Consider the following 23,844-nt stretch of genomic DNA (forward strand, 5'->3'; position numbering starts at 1 on the left):
GAAATAAGGTGCTTATTTTTTAAGAAGGTTTTTGGAACGAGGCCTTCATAACTCCAATGCTGTGTTTGGATTGATATTTTGAAAAATAGTAGGGGTAATAAATGTAGAGAGATAGAAAGAAAAATGTTGAAAGTATGGAGAATTTATAGAGAATGTTTTGAAAAATGCTTTTTGAAAAGGAAAGAGAACAAGACAAATCTTCCTCCATTCCTCTGTTTTGGAGGAATTATCCACTCCAACCCATCCTCCATATTTGCCTCTATTTTGGAGAATTAATTTTTATCCTCCATATTTGGAATATGAGGAAAGAAAATGAAGGATCCTTCAAAACTATTTTTTGAATATAAAACTAGAGAAATAATTGAAGTTGACATTGAAGTACACAATTATTGGACTCAAAATGAGATAAAATTTGAAATGAAGATGGAAAATAAGTTAAGTTTAAGTTAAGTGCAAAAAATGGAACCTTAGTTTAAGGTGGCAAATTGGCAGGTTGAAACAAGTCGCGGGTCAAATAGTAAACGGGTTGAAACGGGTAGGGTCAGTGTGGGTCAAGCCCAAGCCTCCCGACCCGACCCGTTTCTCACTTCCTTCTTTTCCTTCTCTACTGTCTTCCCCTGATATGGGTTGAAACACGTTTACAAATGGGCAAAATTCCGTGGGGTCTTTCGGCTATATAAACCAATTTTTCATTTTCTCGACCCGTTTTTCATTTTCAAATATAATTTAGAATAACCCCTCGTTCTTTCTTTTTTTTCCCCCACGGAATAACCCCTCGTTCATAACGTTGTAAAAAATTTTGCCGCAATTTGATTCTTCGTTTTCTTTAAGACGAAGAGAATTAGATAGATAGAAGAAAGGTTTTTGAGACAATATTCCAAACATTGCGTAAGAATTAATGGTCGGAAAACATTAATCCTCAAAGTCAAATGTATGGTAGTTTTGGCCTTGTTCGTTTTGGGGTCTTAAATTTTTTGGGTACGATCTTCAATAAATTTGACCTTTCAGTTCAAAAAATTAGCTATCAATGTATTTTGTCCCTTGTGTTCGAGACCACAAAGTTAGGAATCCGACTAAAGCCGTTTATTTTAAAGTCGTTTCAATATAAAAACAACTGGGGATCCTTTAGTGCTTTTATGTACTACAGGCTTGCAGTGCAATGAAAGTGTAGAAGTTAGGTGTCGTTTCGCATAGCCTTTTTTTTAGGGCTTTTTGGTTTTTCGCTCAAGTTAAAAAAAAAAAATCGCATTTGTTAGTATGAATAAGGACAAAAAATCAAAAAGCAATATGAAACAAGGTTCGTGCTATTCACACAGACTTGCACATATGATTTCTCAAAACTTAGTGCTATGGAAAAGATGATCCGAACTACTCATTTTTTAAATTATATTTTATGAATTTCTGCAAAAAAAAAAAAATCAACTCAATCGGATACCGGTAATTTAGAATTCGATAGGAGAACCACATTGTTTCATCTGACAAACTTTAAAAAAAGGTATGAATATTTAAGAAAAAGTCCTAACCGATATCCTATTAAGTTAATTTTGTATGAGCAGTTCAAATCATCTTTATCAAGGTGGGCCCTACCAATCAAACAGACTTTCTAATAAAAATATTAGGGATTCTGATATTTTGATTGGCAAAATATGTAATCCATTTTGAGTGTGGGGTTCTCGGCATCATTTTTCACAGGTTAATTGTTTAAACAAGAGCCAAAACAGAAAATGCGGAGGCGACGATGAAGAAAAATAGAAAATATATGAGAGTGGGGTCTTTTAAGTCCAACACATATTGAATCCATTTTCAATCCATCTAAACCCATATTTATATGGGTTTACGTGGGTTGAACCTATACTAACCCATTATACAATATAGGCGGATTGGATTGAGTTATAAGTAGGCGGATTTGAGCGGATTATTAAAAAATATGGGTTGGGATTGCCACCTCTATTAGTAATGCACTAAAGGCCCGAGGCACACACAATACATGTACAAGTCGAATTTTGGCAAAATTTTGCTCAATAGCTTCCCACTTATTATTTGTTTGATCAAATTTTGTTAAAATTCAACTTGCACACGCATCACGTGCGTCCCGACCTCTAATAAGTGATTAAATAGGTTTGATAGCTACATTTTACATTGCTGAATAGTGTCACTTGAAATGGAGGCAAAAAAATTTTAGTAAAAAAATTATAAGTAGCTTTGAGCTACTTAATTGTGATATTGTGTGCTTTTATTCAACCACCATACCACTCCCATCACCACCATCACTCCACCACTACCACTGTACCAGTCAGATCACCCAAATTATACGAGTAAACAACAGTATACCAATATATACATATGGTCGTTGTTGTGTTATTATTATTTCCCAAATATTCGAGGCTTACAAATTCTCACTTTAATCCTTCAAACTGAAATTTACCAGTCAAAATACCGCCTAATCAAACAAGGATAAGGACCTGATCAAAAAAAAAAAACAAGGATAAGGACCAATTCTAAAAAACAAATACAACAACCAATATTAATATCCGATATTCAAAACAGGGTTAACATAACATACAAGGGTGACCCCTAGAACATGATAAACTCTCAAATACCCAACTGGCTTTGCACCTCCAAAATGGTCTTAGCCGAGTCTTTCACCTTCTTCTCCTCCTCATCAGTCAAATGCACATTAGCCACACCCATGACCCCGCTCCGACCGAGCCGCGCCGGCAAGCTCAGAAACACGTTACCACCGGTACCTATACCTATACCGTAAAACCCATTTGCGAGGACCGAGACAGGGTGGATGCTCCTCTGATCCCTCAGTATGGCTCGAGCCAGGCTAGCCACCGAGTACCCGATCGCCCATGATGTGTAACCTTTGAGGCTTATCACTTCGTATGCACTCTCCACCACTTCTTTGTGAATCTTCTGCAATGTTTCCTTCTCGTACGCGATTTGTTGCCTGTCTAGGAAACTCAGTACGGGCACTCCTCCGACGCTGATGCTTGACCACAGTGCCACCGAGCTATCGCCGTGTTCCCCAACAATAAAAGCCTGGTTTAAACTAACCATATTAGAGCATCCACAATGGAAATAATCAAAATCGATAATCAAAATATGTCACGTCAGCATTTGATTATCCATTTAATTTTTAATCAAACTTGACCTCTACATTGGTTATTTTTGTATTCCTATAAAAAAAAAACCCCCACAATACGCAATGCACCTATATTCAATTGCAAACGAGTTTTAATCACGCACCCGACCACACCAAATTATTTGTCTCGATGAGACGATTCTAATGTGAGATGTTTTTTAATTTTTTAGTTTTGAATTTGGTTATTGGATTTGGTTATTGAGCTTTGGTTATTGATAAAAGTTGTTAAGTTTGGTTATGGAATGGGTGGAATTTGATTATTTGCTAGTAAAAGACTTGTAATTTTACTTATTACAATGTAAGATATTTTTTAGCATTATTGTTAAGTTTGCTTATCTATACAAATTTACTTATTACAATATGAATGCTCTTACAATGATTAACAATTAGTATGCGATTTGGTGATTCGTTAACAATGAAACAAAAAAACCTTCATGTCTTATATGAAAAATTTTAAAAATCAATTTTGGCCCTGTTGCTCTAAGATTCTTATTTTTTAAAAGGTTGTTCGGCTAACTAAGCTAAGTAGTTTATTTTTTTGTCTTTATTCAAATTTTTTACACATTTGTTAGTTTTTTGTCAATCTTTTGGAGATTTTTACTTTGTCGTGATAAGCGGAATATAAAAAGTAAAAAATTACAATTGAAATCAATTTTTTTGAATAAAGACAAAAAAATTAATTTATTGACTTATTTTTGTCTTTATTTAAAAAAAATTATGTTTCAATCGTAATTTTTTACTATTTAGATTCCTCTCGTCATGACTAAGCAATAATTCTCAAAAAAATTGACCAAAAACTAACAAATGCGGAAAAAAAAAATTGAATAAGAACAAAAAAAATAAACCATTTTACTTATTTAGCAAAGCAATCCCTAAGTACTTATTTTTCGCTATATCGCTATACGAGATAGATCATTTTAGTTAGTGGAACACACCTGATCCAAAATTACGCAAGTTAAAAAAAAGGAAAATTTATAGAAATGGTCCTCCTAGTTTTATTTGAGTCTCATTTTCGTCCTTCAAGTATCAATTGCAACTCTTTTGACCTTCAAGTTTAGTTTTCGTACCAAGTTGGTCCAATTGATAACATCTGTCAGCCAAATTGGATGGAAAAAATCAGATTGAGGGCAAACATTATCAATTGGACCAACTTGGTACAAACTGCAACGTCCAAACTGCGATCAATCTAATTTTTTTCGTCCATTTTTGTCTGATAAAAGTTATCAATTGGACCGATTTGGTGCAAAAATCAAACTTGAAGGTCAAAAGAGTTGCAATTGATACTTGGAGGATGAAAATGAGACTCGGATGAAACTAGGAGGACCATTTCTATAAATTTCCCTAAAAAAAAACCAGGAGAGTTTTATGTATCGTACGTACCTGGACATCCTGAGCATTGACGTCAAGGTGATCCGCGATCAAGAACCGAAACCGGGAAGAATCCAGATTCGTGCCCGACCCAATAACCCGATTCGAAGGGAACCCCGAAAGCTTCCACGCAACGCAAGTCAAGACATCGACGGGGTTGGACACGATCAGCAGAACCGTGTCGGGCGAGTACTTCACGAGCGGCGGTATGATTTTCTCGAACAGAGCCAGGTTCCTGTGCAGCAGGCTCATCCTGGACTCGCCGGGGTTCTGCCTGGCGCCGGCGGTGACTATGCAGAGGTCGGAGGCGGTGGTGACGGCGTAGTCGTCGGAGGCAAGGATGGTGGTGCGGGGGAGGAAGGCGGCGGCGTGCTGGAGGTCGAGCATCTCGCCGCGAGGCTTGTCGGGGTAGGCGTCGACGAGGGCGAGCTCGTCGGCGAGGTTTTGGGTGAGGATGGTCTGGGCTATGGCCATGCCGACGTTGCCGGCTCCGACGATGGAGATCTTGGTGGGTTTGATTGGGGTGGTAGGCGGGGCGGTTTTTTGGGTTGGTTTGAAGAAGGATTGGGCTATGTCTAGGCCTCCTGGCCCGAAAGATGAAGATGATGAACTCTTTTGCATTGTGTTGGTTTTTGTGTATGGAAATGTTCTCTCTCTCTCTCTCTCTAGCTTCTGATTATATGTTGTGGGAGAGATGGTGGAGGGAGTCTACGTTTTATAGGTACAATATATGGAGATGAAAGCTTGAAAATGGGAAAGAGGGAGTTTGGTTTGGTATTTGGTAATTTGAATGTTCAACGGTCAGCTTTTGTAAAGACTCCGGACATCCAAAAAACTTGGGCATTGGGACGTTAATTTGCCCGTTGATGGTTCCGAATTCCGAAATTCGTTGAGTTGTACGCAAGCGACGCAAATATCTTGTTACCGAAAAAAATATAGAGATGGAAGGAATTGTGTAGTCGGTTTTGAGTCTTTATTTTTTATGGTAGATATTTTACGTCTTAATAATACTATGTACACAAATTTTAATTTACGAAGCTACATGTGTATACATCTGATATGGTTCGATTGACATGAATGCATTTTTATTTTAGTACAAAATTTATGGGCGAATAGATAGTTTTGAACACACCTATGACCTATGACTTCGGAACCGTACGGGAAAGTTCTTTTAATATAGTACTTTCTCCATCCGGATTTAATAAATTTTTTTTAGAGTTCGTATCACTATTTAATCGATTATATCTTGTAATATATAATATTTTATGTAATTTTAAAAATATTGTCTTATAGAATTAATTGAGATCTATTAAATAAAATCCATATTGAATATAAAATTCATTACTAATTTAAAAATATAACTCATTTTTTATCCAGTTAAAATTAAACTAGAAACTATTAAATTTGAAACGAGGAAGTGTCTATTACAGAATATGTTTCTGGAGGCATTGATTGGACCACCCTTTTACTTTCTAGAATCGGTGGTAAAGGAAAATTTCATGGTATACTCCATGCTTGGAGGGCACTCCTTGTTTTTTTAATTATGGTGGGCACATTCAGTACCCTCTTTGACAAGTCTTTTACTTTTGGTTTCTTTTCTTGCTGGGCTATGCAATCTATCAACTACAGTCTAACATTGGAATACAAGGCTATGCAAGAAGGGTAGTGTCCTACAGGATTATAGTGTGGCCAATCTAACTGTTCATTTTAGTGATGAATAGTTTAGATTTTAATTCGAGCAGTGAACGGTGGCCAAATCAATAGAAGATCGAATTAAATTCGAGCCGGCCGTGCCGAAATAGACAACTAGATGGATTGCACTACACCCTTGTGGTGCGGCTGTGCACTACAAGATTTCCAAATCCCGTGGAAATGAACTACTAAAAATGTTCTTAAAAAACCAAAAAAAAAAACCTCCCTCAAAACTCAAAAGAAACAACGGGAAATGTTTTTCGGGCTCCACCTCCAAGTTCAAATCCTCACTCTGCAACCGTCAACCGGATACATCCCATGGTTTAAAAATCTTGCATGAGCACTTACCGTGGGCCGCTGGTGGTAAACTTTCGGCAACTGGAAAATTGGAAATGCAGAATTTTCCAGCTGCGCTTTTTCAAGGAAAAAAACAGGGAAGCTTCAGCTTGTAGTAGTAGTAATTTCCTGTTGCCATCATGATTTTTCGATTCGAGGAATATTCCTCCTCCTCAACATGCTCCGGAAGAGTCGTGCTGGTCCAAATTCTCAAGGGACTGGGTTCACACGTTGGAAAATTTTGGCACCAGAAAGGGAGGCGCGAGTGCTGCATCATTTTTCAACGGAACCTCTTTTGACGATCTGCTTGCAGTAGCTAGGGATTTTTAGACTATTCCTGCTAAATGATTTTTTTAGTTGACATGTGAAAATAGTAATAACTTGTCTCAAAATTCGTATTTTTAAAGATTTTAGCACGTTCCAGTGGGTTTAAACAATAGGAGAAACCTAACGGCCGGCAAAAAACCCATTAAGCTAACTTAATACTCCTTTTCAATAATAAAAAAAAGAATTGATTTTGACACTTCTCAAATCGAAAACCACACAGGAGAGTACCAAAATCAATTCCATATTAGGAATTAATTTTGGCGATCCACAAATTGATTTTAGCATTCCCCTTTTAAGAGTATGGTCATCAATTTGAAGAGGAGTGCAAAATCACTCTCTCAAAAAATGGGCAGAATTCGATTGCACACACCCTATAAAAACACACCTGCCTATGTGTCCCTCCTAACCACACAACTGGAAAAAAAATAATAATAAAACTCTAAGCAAAATGTTATGGAAAAGAAAGGAAATCTCCATTTTTTGATTTGGAGAGAAAGACAAGATAAAATAGGAAATTCAAGTATTCTGCAGAGTGAAATTTTTTTCCTTTGTTTTTTTCTCTCATTTCACGGTTTTCAATCCTCACCCAAGTTGTGTTTCTTCTCATCAAAATCATTCCCACCACCCACCACCAACCCCCCCCCCACCGCCAAAAAAAATTAAAAATTAAAAACATATAGAAAAGGGTAAATAAATTCGAGAAGTGATTTTCACACTTTCTTTTTACAATCCACACTTCCTTTTTTTCGTCTTTTCCCACACGAATTTACTATATTACCCTTTTTTCAATCCACTTTTCACACATCCAAAGATAATGTTGTAAATACATGTGTTTAAATAAAAAAAAGGGAATATGAATCATAAAAGGGAAGTGTGAAAATCATTTCTTAGTAATAAATTCGTAGAAGGTTTCAAACATGGGTAACGTGGCCGCATTTCAAACACACAGTAATGCAGGCGAGCAGGTGATCTGGAACGTCCAATCGACACAGCAACCTTGGTGAAGAATGTAGCAAATTACTGCTCTCCACATACCGTAACTAACAATTTCTAATGGGAAATGATTTTTACGCTCCCTCTTCTTATATTCACATTCATGTTTTTTTGTTTTTAATGAAAAAACACATATATTTTAAACACTAAAAAACAAAAAGAGAGAATGTAAAAATCAAGAAAGGGTACGAAAATCGGGGGAAGGTCTAAGTTTATTAATGCCTAATCCGGTCTAGTTTTGGGCAACAATCAGAATCGTGATCATTTTATAGAATCGTTAATTAGCCTTATCAAACATTGAAAGGTTTATGAACAAAATATATTTGTACAAGGAAAAATGGGCACTTTTGTGTTTCAATAAAAAATTTGTCATGGCATTTTTTTTACAAATTTGTTTCGTTTATGTATTATCGATGTTCAATTACGCTATTTTTTTGCGTGAATAACGTATTTGACGAACTATACAAAATGAACGATTCCAATCATTATTGTAAAACTGAAAAGAGCCCACAACGATCCAAAACTGAACGGCCGCGATTAAACATGCAAAAAACTGGACTGCACCTTCCCCGCGAAAATCACTCCCCTTCGGCCCTTGCTTTGTAATTTCTCTCTCTAAAGAGAGAGAGAGTGAGAGAGAACGCAGGCGCCGAAATGGAGTCGTCACTGGGAGAGCTGGAGAGAAGACAAACCCAAATCCTCCAACGAATCACCCAACTCGAGCTCTCCCATTTGCCCCAACACTTCTCCGCCTCCCTCTCCCTCTCTCCTCCCAACGAAAACGCCGCAGCCACCGACACCGAATCCTGCCTCTCCGCCATCCTCGGCTCCAACGGCGTGCGAGACTTCTCGTTCAGGCGAGTCCCCTCTGATTACTACGATTCCCCCCTCGAATCCCGACGAGACGTCCTCGGTGCCTCTTCCGTCCACCACCTCTGCAAAAGCATTGTCCTGGTACCTTTCCCAATCTCACGCTTCTCTCTCTCCTCCAACCATATATCAACACAGTTATATTGAGATTGGAATGCTTGTTGTATGGTCTGTTTAATTATCGGTAGCCGTAGATGTCATTCTATGTGATTGGAATTCGCCCTAGTGCTGCTTTTTGATATCTCGTATTTGGACCAACTTACACGCTTAGAGAACAAGCCAATGAAGCCGCAGCTTCGGGCCCCAGAAAAAACTGTTAAAAATAGGGCCCCCTATTATTTAAGACCCTTGTATATATTAGATTCAATTATTGTATATATTAGATTCAATTATTTTTTGTCTAAGCCTGCTACACATGAAAATAGGCCCAAATGTTTAAGGCCTTTATATATACTGGTTACAGTTGCGTCTGGGAAAAAGAAGATTTTCAAAGTTAAAATTGGTATAAAAACTTATCTTTGCTCAAGAGTGTCTCAAGATAGATTAAATGGATTGACTGTATTGCCCATTGAGAAGGATACAGTGAAGAAGCTTGATTATGAAGATTTCATTAGTAGCTTTGCAGCTATAAGTGCGAGAAAATTAATGTTGAAATGATAGAATTTGAAGTATTTTGTAGTTGCGTCTAGGAAAAGAAGATTTTCAAAGTTAAAATTGATAAAAACTTATCTTTGCTCAAGAGTGTCTGAAGATAGATTAAATGGATTGACTGTATTGCCCATTGAGAAGGATACAGTGAAGAAGCTTGATTATGAAGACTTCATTAGTAGCTTTGCAGCTATAAGTGTGAGAACATTAATGTTGAAATGATAGAATTTGAAGTATTTTGTTGGTGGTTTATTTATGGATACTATACGTTTCAGTTTTTGTAATGGTTTTTTTATGAAAACTCTGTGTTGATTAACTATGGTATGCAAAATATACAGAGGGCCCCATTTACGAATTTTGCTTTGGGCCCCAAAAGTTTTGAGCTGGCACCTAGTCGCACCCTGACTAATCATAGGAGCAACCCCACCGTCCACTGGTGGGGGCCACTCTAGTGCTGCTTTTAGTTTGTTTAGTTGACTTGGATATTTAGTTTGAAAGGGACCTGAATTTGGCAAGAGTAAGGGGTAAATGGGAGGGGATAGGCATGATAAAGGTTGAAATGACTAAGTGTGAGAATTTTTGTTCATATTTGTGGATCAAACTGAGGCGATAGACTTGGAATTGGATGAGGGAAGTGGATAGTGATTCTGGAATATGTATGATCTGGGAACATAGAAAAGAATGCTATTGCTGATAACTTGTTGAGAAACATGTCCATCCAGTAGAGGTACTTGAAATGGATAATCAGGAAAGCTAGAAGAGAAAGAAACTTTACCAAAACTTCTTCATAGGTGTACATAGTCCGTAGCTGTGTGGGAAAATGTGGCAGAAGGTAAATGCGTCCGTAGCTGTATGGTTTGGACTTGCTGACAGAGATCCAATGGCGCACTCAGCATTGTTCTAAGTCGATGCAATCTGTGGTTTCCAACTGAGTTTGGCTGCTTCTGTGTGCTATCTATGGAGGTAGAGGAATTCTAGGATTTTTTGCCAGATTGGAAAGGATTCTTATGCCGTTGGGAAAAGAATTGAGGATAAAATCAAAGCTACTATGTGCTCCTGGAGGAATTTGCCTTGTTCTGAAGTTAATGTCTCTATTTGCCAGGAATGGGGGATTCCTTCCAGTGTTTTCAACCATGTTAGCTGGCTGTTAAGATGATGTAGTGTAGGTGTTCTATAGTTAGTGGCTTGGAGGTTGGGCTAGTGGGTTTTCTGCTTGTCCAAGGCTATTTCCTTGGCTTTTTTTGGGCTTAGTCCCTTTATAACATCACCCTGTTCCTAAAAAAGTGGAGTTAAATGGCCGCATGGACCAATAAGAATTGGCATGGCAATGCAATTATAGGCTTTATAGCATGATAGGTGGACTGTGGACTTGTTATGGTCAATGTGCCATAGATGTTGAACGTGGATAGTGTATTCTAATAGATTTGTGTGGTGTAAGTTCTCAAATTCTAGTCCCAGCTCCCAAGTGGCCATTGGTGAGATTGGATTTGGACAAGGCATGGAGTATGGACACTACTACATTTCAGTTACTGCAACTGTCTACCATACGTGTGCCTTGGGTGCGAGGGTAATGTCGAACACATGTCTCTTGGCTCATTAGTATTGATTTTCTGTTAGAATGTTAGGGACAAGGCTCAAACACGTGTGTGATGTCTTGAGATGCATTTGGCTACATGATAGGGACAGTGTTGTACATTTTCCTGTTCATAATTGATTTCTAAACTAAGTTGCAGTTATTTTCATGAGGTTATTGAGTTTGTGAGTTGCCTGTTGCCCTTCTTTGTTGCATTGCTATGTTAGTGAATAACTCTATCGTTTTTAATGATGTTTAAAGCATACGTCAAAAGGTTTTTGTGTTGAATTAGTGGTATATTTTCATTATGTTTAGTGGCCTGTGTATGTTGTCCGGATCGCACGATTCACAAGTCGATTCGCGATTCATGAAAAACAATAAGAATCTTTTGGGGGATCGAGTTTTAAACAGAATTGGTGATGAACCATGCGATCAATTTTTGCATTCGACTAATATAAAACCCCTTTACCTTCACCATGTATTTTGGGGAAAAACAAGAACACTCTTTCCTAGAGTGTTAACTTAGAAAAAATGGTATACCCATGCAAAATTTGTTGATCACTTGTTGATTATATCATTTATTCTCATCGCAGGTTGTTATTAACCATTTTTGCTCATTTTTTCCAAACAATAAACTAAATATTCTAGTCTAGATATGTTCGATGGTAAGATACCTAATTCTCATGAATTATCTATTATTAGTAAAGTGAAATTTCAATAGTTTATTTTCATATTAGTCAATAGATGACCTCAACATCTTTAAAATGTAGTTACTTATCAAAAAAACATCTTTAAAATGAGGTATTTTAATTTGTTAGAGTATAGTTATACAAGTAAGTGTGAATGCTATTGATTATAATATCCTCTATGAAAGCAAATTTTGACAAATTGGTCTTTTTAATTATTGTATCCTCCATATCATAGATCACAATGGGTCTCAGAGCCTCAGACCAACTCACTTATACTGCCATATGAGCAAGTTTCTTACCTACTAGGCTACACAATCATTGTTAAAATCATACCTTTTATTGTATTAAGGCTAAGCTTTTATTACTATCGTGAATCTTTAATATCAATATGCATATATTATGTTTTCCAATGATGGCTGAATCTTTATGATTCACGATTCGATTCGATATTCACGATTCTGAAAAGGCTTTTTTCGATTCACGATTTGACAACCTTTTATGCATAAGATAACAAAAAAGTACAATCTTTTACATTTTCTTCCTTTCCGTCTTATGTCATAATCTGTTTCGAATTTGTCATGTTCTATAATCCATGCTCCTGTCATGTCTGTGGCCTCTCTTCTTGGTAGACAAGGCTTACACACCTGTTTGGGGAAACACAATCCTCCTTCCATCTTTCGCTGTGTTGCCCCCGGCCCTATAATGCCTGCTTTTGCAGAGAGCAAGGCCCTAGAGAGTATACTAGGGTGTTGGCTTTGGTGATTGGTTTGTACCTCTCAAAGTTGATTAACCCACTGAATTTACTTGATGAATTTTATAAGTGGTGTAGAATGAGTTCTAGCAGCCCTATATCGCTTTGGTTGGGGTCAACGTTCTCATTTCCTTGGGGCTTTCAACCTTTTACATGGACGCTCCTTTGACTTGCACTCTCTCTTACTTTGCACTGGCTTAACTCAGGTTTTGATCTTCAGAGATTCTAATAGAAGGAATTAGCTGTAGTGCATAGTGCCAAAAGTTAGTACCTGGTACTGTATATATACATATGGAATTACCTGCACCCCATGGTGCCAAAAGTTAGTGCCGGGTGCCACACGCACACGCGCGCGAGAGAGTTGATGATTGAAATGATGGCATTGCTGTGGTGCTCAGACTTTTTGGTGGACAATTTTTCCAAGTTCTATAACATCTAACTGTGCTTTATCTTAGGCCTCGTTCCTTTCATATTGATGCTTGTGAAAAAAAAAGTCCTAGTTTCTTCTTGTTCTATGCAGGTTAACACGCAAGCCCCTTCTAACGTAACAGATTGTAGTGATCGCAACTATTCGAAGTATTACGTTGTTGTGGTTCAGGTACTTAGTATTTTCTCGTCAACAAATGATTGGATCTATCCTGCTGCTATCTCAGTGTTGGGCACTTTTTATTTGCAGTATACTGCTCGATTTAATGCTGAGACTGTGAAGAACTTTCTGTATGCGCTTAATGATGGGAGAATACCAAAGAAGAAATTCAATTGTAAGTTACTATCTGACGTCATGAAATTTCCATGTTCAAGTTTTGTTGTTCAAACGACCTCTGGTATAAGCACATGCCATCGCACCATTCATTAACCTCTACTAGTTTTGAATGACCAAATGATTGAAAGAATAATAAAATCCATGCAGACCGGGACTAGTATCAACCAAAAGCAAAGCTAACTCATACCCATGGGGAGAACTAGGATTACTAATGTGATGGGGCTGTAGTAAACGATTGCAGAATCTTGGGAACATTTATTTTTCATGTTGAGCTCCACTTCAAATTGTGGCTGAACTTTACAAAACCCTTTGCCCCCTTATAGGGAAGTTCAACTACACAATCTCTTGTAAACGGCAAGTTTAGACCAGGTTTTGTAACATATTGTAGAGACTCTAAAAAGAGAAAGAGATCAGCAGGTATTCCCTTTAGCATGAGATCGAGTCACAATAATCCTTCTTCACACAAAGTGGAGGTAAGGTTGCCTATGCACTTCTCTCTCAACCCTGTTGTTAGCTGGAATCTTTCTCTTCGGGTGTGATGTGTATAGGCATTGGAGAGACCGAGAGAGATAAGCACTGAATTCTTTCTCAACCCTGTTGTTGTTAGCTGTTGTTCCACTGAAATCTTTCTTTGTAGTTTTTTAGAGAGAAGCATATGAGTTCTATAATTGTCGAGAGGTAAGTATTTGTTGGAAGAGTCATGCTTGTGGGGTTTCATCCGCCCAAATATCTAAAGCTGTTGATCATCCGAGTTCAAACTTGACGGGTCAAATATAGCTCAGTCCAAAGCAGTTTTGACTGTTTAATTCCTACCCTATCAAGAAATTAGTATTGTTGTGCAGGAAAACAGTAGCACGTCTAAAAAGGTTGATGATTTGAGAGTAGGTTGACAAAGTTATGCATTGTTGGGTTTGGAATCTATACATTTTGATGTTGGCATGTTCAGCCACCTAGTCTATAAACTTACGGTGTGTTGATATTTGCAAAACCAGCTTGATTGGAAATTACCAGCCCAACAACTGTTCTTTTTTGACGGGATGATATGCAAGTTTGCCAATTCTGCAACTACTTCTATCTTAGTCCGGCATCTTTGCTACTGGATATATGTTGGAGGAGATACCTCCATGTTTTTCACTCCCTGTTGCTGTCACTCAATTGGCCTTGTGGGCATTAATCTGGCTAAAGTCCAGACTAATTGGTTGTATGTGAAATGCCTTTGTTTCCCGATGCTTGTGGAATTTGTCTTTTTTAGGTCATTGTCATTGATATTGTTTATGCAGTGAGGCTTGCCCCAGAGGAAATATCGCAGAAGTTGACTGGTTATGAACACAATGCGGTGACCTGTATTGGCATGAAAACAAATATTCCGGTAATTTCATTATTTCGTTCATCTCTCTAGCAAACAGTTTTCAATCTATTAGAATGATTTGTTCCATCTTTCACCCAACACAATTCAATGATATCCTCGTCTGTGTGCTCTTGTTGCCTGTAGTGTATTTTCTGCTTTTTGTGAATATAAACATGTTTAAACACAAAAGTGTATATTTAACAATGTATGTACCTCAGGCACTGTAAAACTCGGAAAATAGGTGTATCATGCATGGTTATGCTATATTTGCTAGTTTTTGAAGTCTTGAGTGTGAATTGATTCCAGGTGATCTTGGATGAAGCAATTGTGAAGCTTAATCCAGAGTTCTTTTGGCTGGGAGGTGGAGAGGTCGATCTGAAGTTAGGGATCAGGACCTCTGAATTCGTCAACTTTGTAAAACCTTTCATTGTTAGCTGTAGCGGTGCATGATTGCTCCCATTGATTCGTTAGCAAATAGATTAGAGAAGACATTATGGTTTTTGCATTCGGTGGTTGTTTGGGGGCTCACAAATGTGAAAATGCATTGCCACCGGTAATTTGTTGATCTTTATGGGGAAAACAATTACAATAGTATTGAACAAAAGTCCATTGTGTGAGATCAACAGTTGGGAATTCGTGCAATGGAAGATGCTTGCTACTCAGATTGTATATATCATGCTTCTGCTTCAGGGCGTTCTCTTTAAAACTGGCTCGTGTGCGCCTGTACTATTCCATGTATTCGTGCATGAAGAGGCTATAGTGTTACTTGAAATGATGAATATATGATATCCAAACATTGATAATTTTGCAGGGACCCTTTTTCGACAAATTGAATGGCTTTCTCAGTCTCTCAGAGTCGCTTCAAACTCCTATAGACCTCCTTGAAAACATTGGTGAAATTCCTGTTCTGGGGATTGGTTTAGCTCACCCTTTACTCGTAGGCAATCAATAATGATTCAGTTGAGTGGAGCTCGTCATGGTGCCATCTATCATCTATGGCAATGGATTTAAAGGCCTACCCCGGTGAAACCAAGCATGCTGCAATATGTTCTTTATTAAGTATATACAACAGTGTTCTGTCACCAACCAATGAAAAAACTCACGGAAGTGGTACTGCATGGTATGATCTGTGGGAGGCAGGGAGCCTAGGTGTGTCCACTTAACCACAGTTGGGGTACTTAATTGGCAAACATTGCACTCAACATTAGTCCTGGATCATTTAACCATGCAACGGAACACTTAAATTGCTTCCACTCTGGTTTGAACTATAATTGAAGAACAGGAATAAGATCAAATGCAAATTTATTACAACGTGTCACAGGTGACTTACGTAATACATGTTTATTATCTATACATGATTGTACTCTGGTAAGTCTCATAACATGCGCACAATGACGACAATATTTCAAGCAAGGCAATTGAAATTCGATGTAATCTCCAAGTTACCATATGCTAATGTAAAATCCCCTCCCCGAATGTGTTCTCTCCGCTGTAGGTGACATATAGGAACCCATCTTGATCCTTCTTTTCATCATATATCGCAGACATAATTGTCCCTGCAACAAATGACCGTAATGGCCGCACAGATAGACAATAAGCTTCAACTAGCAATGTAGGAGTAACAAACAGACCAGACTTAAGTTGTCTAACTTAAGAAGGCAAAATCCCAAAGATTACCAGTTGGTGGCAGGACATTGTCCACAAATATGAAAATTGCCTTCTCTGCACTCAATTTGATCCTTTTCCGAATTACATAGACAAATTGTCCTACTGTCAAGTCAGCCGGGACGAGATACCTACAATCTCATCATTCAGGTTAGAACGGAAAACCATAACTAATTAAGGAACAATTATTTGGTTTTCTTTTGTGTTGAAGGAATTGCTTTTGTGAGGGTGGTCTCATGGCAGAAGGCACGACAAGAAGGGATGTATTCCCTTATTTTTGGATTAAAGTACTCGCAATGTATATTTCACAGTTCATTCTTAGGATAACCTCGTAAACTGGCCCCGTGTAAAAGAAGAAATTATATATTCATCATGGAGCAATAGAGTCTGTAAACGGATGTCCCAATAGATTCTACAAATGATACATTCCTATTTTTGGCTCAAAAACATTATACAACCAAAAAATGAAACGCACAGCCAATCTCTCGAGCTCCAATTGTTGTTCAGAAGGACCAGAGGTAGATGCATCAAAGCCAGCACGTAACTGAGTCCAGAGAGACTCCCAACCTTAAAAAAGCGAAGAATCGTTCCATGAACCCCGAATTTTATCCGAAGTAAACAAAAAGAATTTATGATGAAAAGCGCTCATGTAATGCCATCCTACAATTTCTTAAAACAACGTTCTAGAATCAAGGTCAGATAGGTAGACTAACCATTGGCATAATAAGCACAAAGTAGCTAATATGATGACTAGAACCCAAGTTCTCACGCTTGGCAGTCTAAACGGTCACTGCTGCACAACCAATGGCTCCTGTAGACCTCACAAACATCGTGCCTAAAAGCTAGAATAATGTTGAATACGCATGTGTCTATCCCAAGTAAAACTCAGATATAATCTCAACTGTTATGTATAAACAACTAAAGCAGCTAAAACTCTTAAGAATAAACAAGAAATATCAAGGGCAAACTAATGGAAGTAAACAGGAACGGAAACCTGGCAGCAAAACACAGAATCAAGGATTAATTACTGGAATAGAAATGAAACATACTTTTTCTTATCAATGGTGGGAATGTCGCTTCTCTCTGCTTTCTCCACGATTACCTTGAAATCATAAAACCATGATGGTAAAAAAGTAGATATCGAATCTCCAAACCATGTACGAAAATTTATGTAAAGCAGGGAGCAGAAAAAACTGACATGCTGGATTGAATTCGGATAACAACTAGTCGAGGAAACCCTAGTAAAAATCATGCATCAACACATTTGCACTTATATTTCAAAAGCCAACACATGAAAAATCATGGCAAAACATCAAACAGTTTGCTAGGATCCAAAATATGGCTATTCCTTCCTTCCACGACATGTAGTGTTTTTGCACAACGAATGTAACCCGCTAGAGCAACTCGGCTTCACACTTATCATCCCTTGGCTTGCAGACATATAAAGATTGAAGACATTACATACTTCTAAATTCTAAGAGGTATGGTATGCCATTCTTTTGGTCATAAGATGGAAAAATCTTGTCAGTACGAAATTATCTTTTCCTCGGCTACAGGGTACTGCCAATGTCAATTTTCATCACAAACATGCATAAATGGGGCATATGAAAAATCAAAACCATGCTCAAAATTAGTATTACAACAAAATCAAGAAGAATCAAAATCATGCTAAACAATTGGTTTCTTGATACAATGCTTAATTCTCACCGGAATCCTATCTGAGTATTTCTCCCTAATCCGGGCAGCCTCGGCACGTCTCTTCTCTGAACACAAAAGAGACAATAAATTTCGTACTCTAAGAAACAAAACTACCCTGAATTCAGCAATCATAACACAAATAAAAACTTATGAGCATACCGAAATCATGCTCTTGCTTGAAGGAATTTTTTGCCATTTAACCTGAAATCGCAGCTCAAAATCATTCAAAACCCTTTCTCCCAAATTTACATACAACCAAGGAAAAGGCTTTTTAAAAGCCAAAAAAAGGACATCATCTAACAACCCTAGACCAAATTTCTGGCTTCTTTGATTCAAAATATCGGATACCCATCGCCCAACCCAACCTTAAGTTGTTGACCTTAAATTGTCGTGGATAACGAAAAATAAAAAGCACGAATATAACGATACTACATGAAGGGGAATCTACTTGTAGTTTGTCAAATAACCAGAAAGTTCAGAGAAAATCCGAAGGAGAAGGGACCATACCTTTTCGAAGAAGAATTGGGCGATGAGATAGAAAAGATAAAACAGCTTTCTTGTTGCCGAACGCGAACGCGAACGCGAAGTGGGTTTGATTGTAGTAGATAAAATAATGGCAGCTGGCCAGCTATGCATTGCTTTCGTTTCCAAACTACTCTATTTCTCTTTCTTTCTTTCTTTTTCATGGTTACAGGTGTTCAGATCAATTTACGCGCATTTTAATTAATTTATTTTTCGGCCCAATTGAAGGCAGGTCATTCACGTCAAAATTAAATGATTCACAAGAAATAACTCTCTTGACCCCAATATTCAAACGTGATTAATTGTGTGGAAAGCAAACTGACCAACCAAACCGACCAACCTTGGGGCTAAACTACTCCATTTATTTCCTCCTAATCTTCAATAATATCCATTTGTTATGGACGAAGCTCCCATCCAGTGTTTGTCACCTCTGGTCCGGTTAAGTTTGGGCCTTTGTGGCCCTCTACTTGGTTCATAATAATGATCAGAATTGTTTATTTTGTAGATCTTATCAAGTATAAAATGCAAAAGAAAAATTAGTTTGATCGAACGTTAAAAGCCATATGAGGGAGACAGATTTGTGCGAGAAAAATGAGAGATAAGTTTCAAATCATATTTTCTTATGTCATTTTTCCTCACTTTGACTCTGTTTTGTTTATATATCTGTGGATATTCGATCAAGCTAATTTTTCGCTACTAGACGAGATCTATAAAATTAACGATTCCGATCGTTACTTTGGGCCAAATAAAGGCCCACAAAAGCCCAAACTAGATTGGACTAGAGGATAACAACGCTGGGTGGGACCATTGTCCATTTCTTATTCGGTCGAGAAACGTATAGAATGGACACTAACAAAAATTCCCCCAAAAAACTAGTAAAATACGTGACTTGAAAGGGCTTAGGTATAATTCTTACGCATACAGATGGTCCAAATGCTAAATTGTGTCAAACTGGAAAAACCATATACGACCCCATAGTGTTAAACCTGTTTTTTTTTTTATTAGCAGGGTTAATGGGGTGTTAGAGTTAGCATTGGGGGTTCAGACCGACTCCAGAGGATATTCATAGCCCTAACCCCCAAAGCCCGTCCCTCGTGAGGCTCGAACCGAGGACTCCACGGAGGGGGAGACTATCAACTGCACTAGCAGTTGGTGTGCAACTTGGTTCAGATTTGTTCGGGGTGTTTAGAATATTTCTTAATAAAAATTTACACAAACAAATCTGAACCTTCCAAAACACTTTTGGACGGCTCAAATGAAAAAAATGGACCAAATTTGACAGGATCCGACTCCCACCTTTTGTTTTGGACGGCTCGGATGATAAAAATGGACCAAACTTGACAGGATCCAACTCCGACCTAAAAGGTGAGAAACATTACCTAAGAATTAGATTGATGAGAAGTCCCTATATTTGGTTAAGTTGATTTTTTTTATAGTCAAAGCTAGGAAACTGTGACCCATAGAGAATGGGTAATATTCACAAACCTTGTATATGGTTTAGGGGACTGTCTGTAATTCTTTCTCAAGTTGTGAGATGTTTTTATTGCCATTATGGGTGGGGCCCTTACTACTTAGAATCGGTTAATTTTGTATGTGATCTTTTTACCCAAGGAGAGTATCCAAGTCAAAGGTTTCTTGTACAATGTACTCAAAAAGCATATGCGCTAAAATTTTAGCAGGTTTTAAAACTTTAGATTAGAAGACTTGGGGAGGAAAATAAGTGCTTATGAGAATCAAACCCTAACCATATGCATGTAAGTATAAAGGAGACATCAACTCCACTCCACTTCACTTGCCTTTATTAGGTTGTTTGATTAGATCATCCAGTCATTTTGTTTAGATGCAGATTGTTGTGCTCATTTCATCGGAATATACAAACTTTTTTACTTCTTCAAAATGGGATAACACGCGAGGAAAATGGGATAACGCGCGAGGGGAAGTGTTAGTACCATAGAGATGATAAACCTTCGCCTTCAAATGTAATGGTTAGATTACATCTCCCTGAGATTGAATATATTCAATGTCATGAAGAGCATTTGCCTGAGCATTTACATTACCTCCTTATTGTATTCTAGAAAGTCTCATGAAATAATTGGTGATCTAACAGTATGAGCGGTAAATTTAATATTTTGATTGCACTCCAATAAAACTAACTACGTATAGTTATAGGGGATAAGCCCCATGAGTACCGCACGAGATGGCACCCTCCAGAGTAGAGCTGAAAATTAATCATTGGCCCACCCCTTGAGACGCGAATGGGGCTCTCACTAGGGAACGACAGACAACTTGGGTTATCAAAAAGAAGTCTCAAGTTTTAGGCATGTCGTGGATGTTTGTCACTTCAAAGTTCAATAACATCCAGAGGAGTCTCTAGCACCGTGTGCGTTCAAGTAAGCTCATTGAAAATTGATTTGCAATTTACGACAACTGACAATCTAACTTCAATCCCGTAGCATTGATATCTAAACCAATGTTGATGTTATAAATTCAAATAGCAACCTTAGTAGGACACATTGATTAGCGCGAACGATCTCGTCAACACGAAAGAGAAAGATAGTCAATAGGTAAAGAAAGATTGCTCATTTTACAACAATAATGAGAGAGAGAGAGAGAGAGAGAGAGAGAGAGAGAGAGAGAGAGAGAGAGAGAGAGAGATATACTAGAAAAACATGTAATGCTTATGTCTGTGGACCAGAATCAATTAACATTTTTTGACTATGATACAATGGATATCTTTTCCATCGTATCAGTACATATTCAGCATTTAAGAAATGCCTGCAAAACTCATTAGCAAGTCCGATTTTCAGAAGTAAGCCATTCCTGTGCAGCCACTAGGTCATCTAGAACAGGTGCACCTGATTTTCTCCAATCATTGGCATCTGGAGTCTTAAACCTATCCAACAACAATGCATGCATCCCCACACTTTTTGCCGGCAGATAGTCCTTCCTCATGCTGTCTCCAATGTGTAGGGCTTCTTCTGGTGCAACGTTTCCGGCCTTCTGCAACGCAATCTCGTATATCTTAGGGTTTGGCTTTTCCACACCTTCAATACCAGAGAACACACCAAAGTCCCACTCGGTTCCCTAAATACAAAATCACAAGATATTACCACAATTTCAGGCGCTTAGCGGTACAAAAGAAACCAACAAAGTAGAAGTTTCAATGAGATCGTTCTACTTTAATATTACCTGATTCAAACCCAAAGCAGGAAGAATCACCTCCTGATAACGGTATTCGGAGTTACTAACTATCCCTACTTTGAGACCGTTTTTACGAGCCCATCTTAGGAATGGTTGAGAATCCGGAAAGATAGTATAAGGTGCAGATGAACCGAACATTGCATATATGCGCTTGAATACCTTCTCAAATGTGTCCTCATCATAATCGTACCCTGCCTGTCAAGAATTCAAGATCAACAATCATTCATTCCTTGGAAATGATAAGGTTGTGTTTGGATGATGGATCCATGTGGCAATATTCAGAGGAAAGGAAAACATAAGGAAGATAATGAAAGTGATTGTGTTAAATTCACGTCTTCTGTTTTCCTGTCATTTCCTTACCCTCGATATATCCCTCCAATAATTCGTGATTTAAACACAGCCCAAAGGTCTCATTAGAGAAAAAGGCAGGGAATGCAAGGAAACATGATCAATTAATATATCTTACCCTGATAAAGGAGTCTCTCACGCAAGTCTTCCACCAAACAATATTGGGCATTTTGTCCCGATGACCAAAACATGGATGATTCTTTGCCATATTGGAGTATGCAAGTTTAAAGCCCTCGTGCACACGTTTGTAATCAGGACAAGGCAATCCAACAGATTTGGCAGCCATACAATAGTAGTCCCCAAGTTCCCCTTTGTAAGCAAGGAGTGTACCAGTAACATCCACTGTGATACAGCGTAATTTTGCTAATAAAGCCATGTTGAAAGATGGTTCTGCTGCAGTTTCTTGTGTTCTAGATCACAGATATGATCTCGGGCGAGTTTGATATATCACTTAAATCCAAGTTCTTGAGGAAGGTTGCAAGCACACCGACTGATGCAAAGAACAACCACACCCATTATAAGAGCAATACCTCATGCATCAAGAATTCAATGTGCGTTATAAAATGCTTTGTTGATATCTCAAGGAAACAAAGATTTCCCAACCTGAATGTTACTTTCAGTTTCAGCTAATTGTTGTGCCTTAAACAATAAATTGATTAGTGGTTTACATTCCACTAATCAAGGGTGTAAAACCTTTGCCATTCTTTTGGCAAAATGACACAATTTATTGCCAAAAAATGAGAATGGCAATGACAAATTGACATTTATGGGTGTGGATGCTCTAGTGGGTCAAGAAAGTTAGAAAGCAGTACTAAGCTAGTCACCGGAAAAAATCCAACTTCTGGAATCAAAAGCCATCATCTTAGGCTACTAAATTGACCAAAATCATTACTAAGTAGAACTACAGTACATCGTAAAATCTTTACCACTGAAGACTGCATTTACAAGTAGTTGACTATTGGATAGAGCATGCCCAACAGCGAAAATTGCTCATCAACCATCAAATCTAACTTAAAGGTTGTATTCGTGAATCGTGACCGTTTTTCTACGTCCATCAAACACTATGACAGACTAATTAATCAGAACTCAAGAACACGAGCTTAATTGATTTTCATTTCACCATATCTGATACACATGTACCAAAATGTAGAAACTCAAATTCAAGCAGCTGGCGGGCCTTGCCCACAAAGACATCGTTCCATTTTATTTCCATGTCAATTTTTACAGAAGAGAAAAATGAATGTTTGTAATCTGTGCACTGCCTCATAAAAATGGAAAAACAACAGATCCAAACCATTGAAATAGAAAGGTCACCAGTAATTCATCATCAGCACAACCGCATGAGAGAGAGAGAGAGAGAGAGAGAGAGAGAGAGAGAGAGAGAGAGAGAGAGAGAGAGATGCATGTTTCTCATCAGATTGCTTGGATTAACTCGAATTCCAACAATCCGAATAAAAGAAGCACAATTTTAACAGATATAGAAAAACCCACAAAGGTATTGAGGATTTCGAACATACCCAGAAGCTCAAATGGATGGGAATCTGCTTTGGTTCGGTCAAAACGCCATTTGTAGCCGAGCTTTGCTTGATCTTTCTTTAGCCTTTTTTTTCTTTTCTTTTGATCTGCTACCAAATCTTTAGCTTCAGTATTAGTACTAGTTTAGTTGTTAGTACTTCCACAGTCGTCCCATGTTTTAAGATTTCTATGGATCAATGCTTGCAAATATATCCTTGTACTTTCGTTATTCTACTTTTTGGCCTCCATTTCCTTCTTCTTTTATTTTCTAAATATTTTTCTTCTCTGATCATCTTCACCTCTACTTCCAATTTACGAATTGATTACCTTCTCCTTAAGTTGCTTTTGTCTAGAAACACATCTTGATCCTGATTTCTTTACAATTTTCT

At 37.9% G+C, this 23,844-nt stretch overlaps 4 protein-coding genes across 5 annotated transcripts; 1 reads left to right on the plus strand and 3 right to left on the minus strand.

The window, feature by feature from the left end:
• Positions 1-2,328: 2,328 nt before the first annotated feature.
• LOC131332827 (L-lactate dehydrogenase B) lies at positions 2,329-5,244 on the minus strand. 2 transcript variants are annotated; one of them, XR_009201682.1, is made up of 3 exons: positions 4,529-5,221; positions 2,494-3,045; positions 2,329-2,462 (listed from the first exon to the last, which is right to left on the minus strand). XR_009201682.1 is itself a non-coding variant. In XM_058367129.1 (2 exons), exons 1-2 carry the CDS (start codon positions 5,135-5,137, stop codon positions 2,593-2,595), a joined length of 1,062 nt encoding a protein of 353 aa, XP_058223112.1. In that variant the 5' UTR covers positions 5,138-5,244; the 3' UTR covers positions 2,329-2,592. The 2 variants fall into 2 exon arrangements, 1 of the variants encoding a protein (XP_058223112.1); XM_058367129.1 differs by having other exon boundaries at positions 2,329-3,045; positions 4,529-5,244.
• Positions 5,245-8,399: 3,155 nt separating this feature from the next.
• LOC131333951 (uncharacterized) lies at positions 8,400-15,212 on the plus strand. Its single transcript, XM_058368796.1, has 5 exons — positions 8,400-8,818; positions 12,916-12,993; positions 13,072-13,156; positions 14,439-14,527; positions 14,813-15,212. Exons 1-5 carry the CDS (start codon positions 8,519-8,521, stop codon positions 14,954-14,956), a joined length of 696 nt encoding a protein of 231 aa, XP_058224779.1. The 5' UTR covers positions 8,400-8,518; the 3' UTR covers positions 14,957-15,212.
• Positions 15,213-15,791: 579 nt separating this feature from the next.
• Positions 15,792-18,441, minus strand: LOC131333958 (autophagy-related protein 8f). The gene is made up of 6 exons (XM_058368808.1): positions 18,377-18,441; positions 18,029-18,070; positions 17,879-17,934; positions 17,221-17,273; positions 16,184-16,302; positions 15,792-16,062 (listed from the first exon to the last, which is right to left on the minus strand). The coding sequence occupies exons 2-6, from the start codon at positions 18,063-18,065 to the stop codon at positions 15,959-15,961; spliced, it is 369 nt and encodes a 122-aa protein (XP_058224791.1). The 5' UTR covers positions 18,066-18,070; positions 18,377-18,441; the 3' UTR covers positions 15,792-15,958.
• Positions 18,442-20,908: 2,467 nt separating this feature from the next.
• Positions 20,909-23,616, minus strand: LOC131333956 (uncharacterized). The gene is made up of 4 exons (XM_058368805.1): positions 23,458-23,616; positions 22,059-22,430; positions 21,581-21,787; positions 20,909-21,475 (listed from the first exon to the last, which is right to left on the minus strand). Exons 2-4 carry the CDS (start codon positions 22,314-22,316, stop codon positions 21,179-21,181), a joined length of 762 nt encoding a protein of 253 aa, XP_058224788.1. The 5' UTR covers positions 22,317-22,430; positions 23,458-23,616; the 3' UTR covers positions 20,909-21,178.
• Between the last annotated feature and the right edge of the window lie 228 nt (positions 23,617-23,844).

Source organism: Rhododendron vialii, chromosome 7a (assembly GCF_030253575.1).
Source record: "Rhododendron vialii isolate Sample 1 chromosome 7a, ASM3025357v1".
Lineage (NCBI taxonomy): Eukaryota > Viridiplantae > Streptophyta > Magnoliopsida > Ericales > Ericaceae > Rhododendron > Rhododendron vialii.

Coding starts and splice junctions, on each gene's coding strand:
- LOC131333956 (XM_058368805.1), bottom strand. CDS start 22,316: ATGGCTTTATTAGCAAAATTACGCTGTATCACAGTGGATGTTACTGGT. Junction 21,788..22,058: donor TGAGAGACTCCTTTATCAGG/GTAAGATATATT, acceptor AATTCTTGACAG/GCAGGGTACGATTATGATGA. Junction 21,476..21,580: donor CTGCTTTGGGTTTGAATCAG/GTAATATTAAAG, acceptor TTTTGTATTTAG/GGAACCGAGTGGGACTTTGG.
- LOC131333958 (XM_058368808.1), bottom strand. CDS start 18,065: ATGGCAAAAAATTCCTTCAAGCAAGAGCATGATTTCG. Junction 17,935..18,028: donor CAAGCAAGAGCATGATTTCG/GTATGCTCATAA, acceptor TTTTGTGTTCAG/AGAAGAGACGTGCCGAGGCT. Junction 16,063..16,183: donor CAATGTCCTGCCACCAACTG/GTAATCTTTGGG, acceptor CATTTGTTGCAG/GGACAATTATGTCTGCGATA.
- LOC131333951 (XM_058368796.1), top strand. CDS start 8,519: ATGGAGTCGTCACTGGGAGAGCTGGAGAGAAGACAAACCCAAATCCTC. Junction 13,157..14,438: donor ACCAAAGAAGAAATTCAATT/GTAAGTTACTAT, acceptor TTGTTTATGCAG/TGAGGCTTGCCCCAGAGGAA. Junction 14,528..14,812: donor GCATGAAAACAAATATTCCG/GTAATTTCATTA, acceptor AATTGATTCCAG/GTGATCTTGGATGAAGCAAT.
- LOC131332827 (XM_058367129.1), bottom strand. CDS start 5,137: ATGCAAAAGAGTTCATCATCTTCATCTTTCGGGCCAGGAGGCCTAGAC. Junction 3,046..4,528: donor TCAATGCTCAGGATGTCCAG/GTACGTACGATA, acceptor AGTTTAAACCAG/GCTTTTATTGTTGGGGAACA.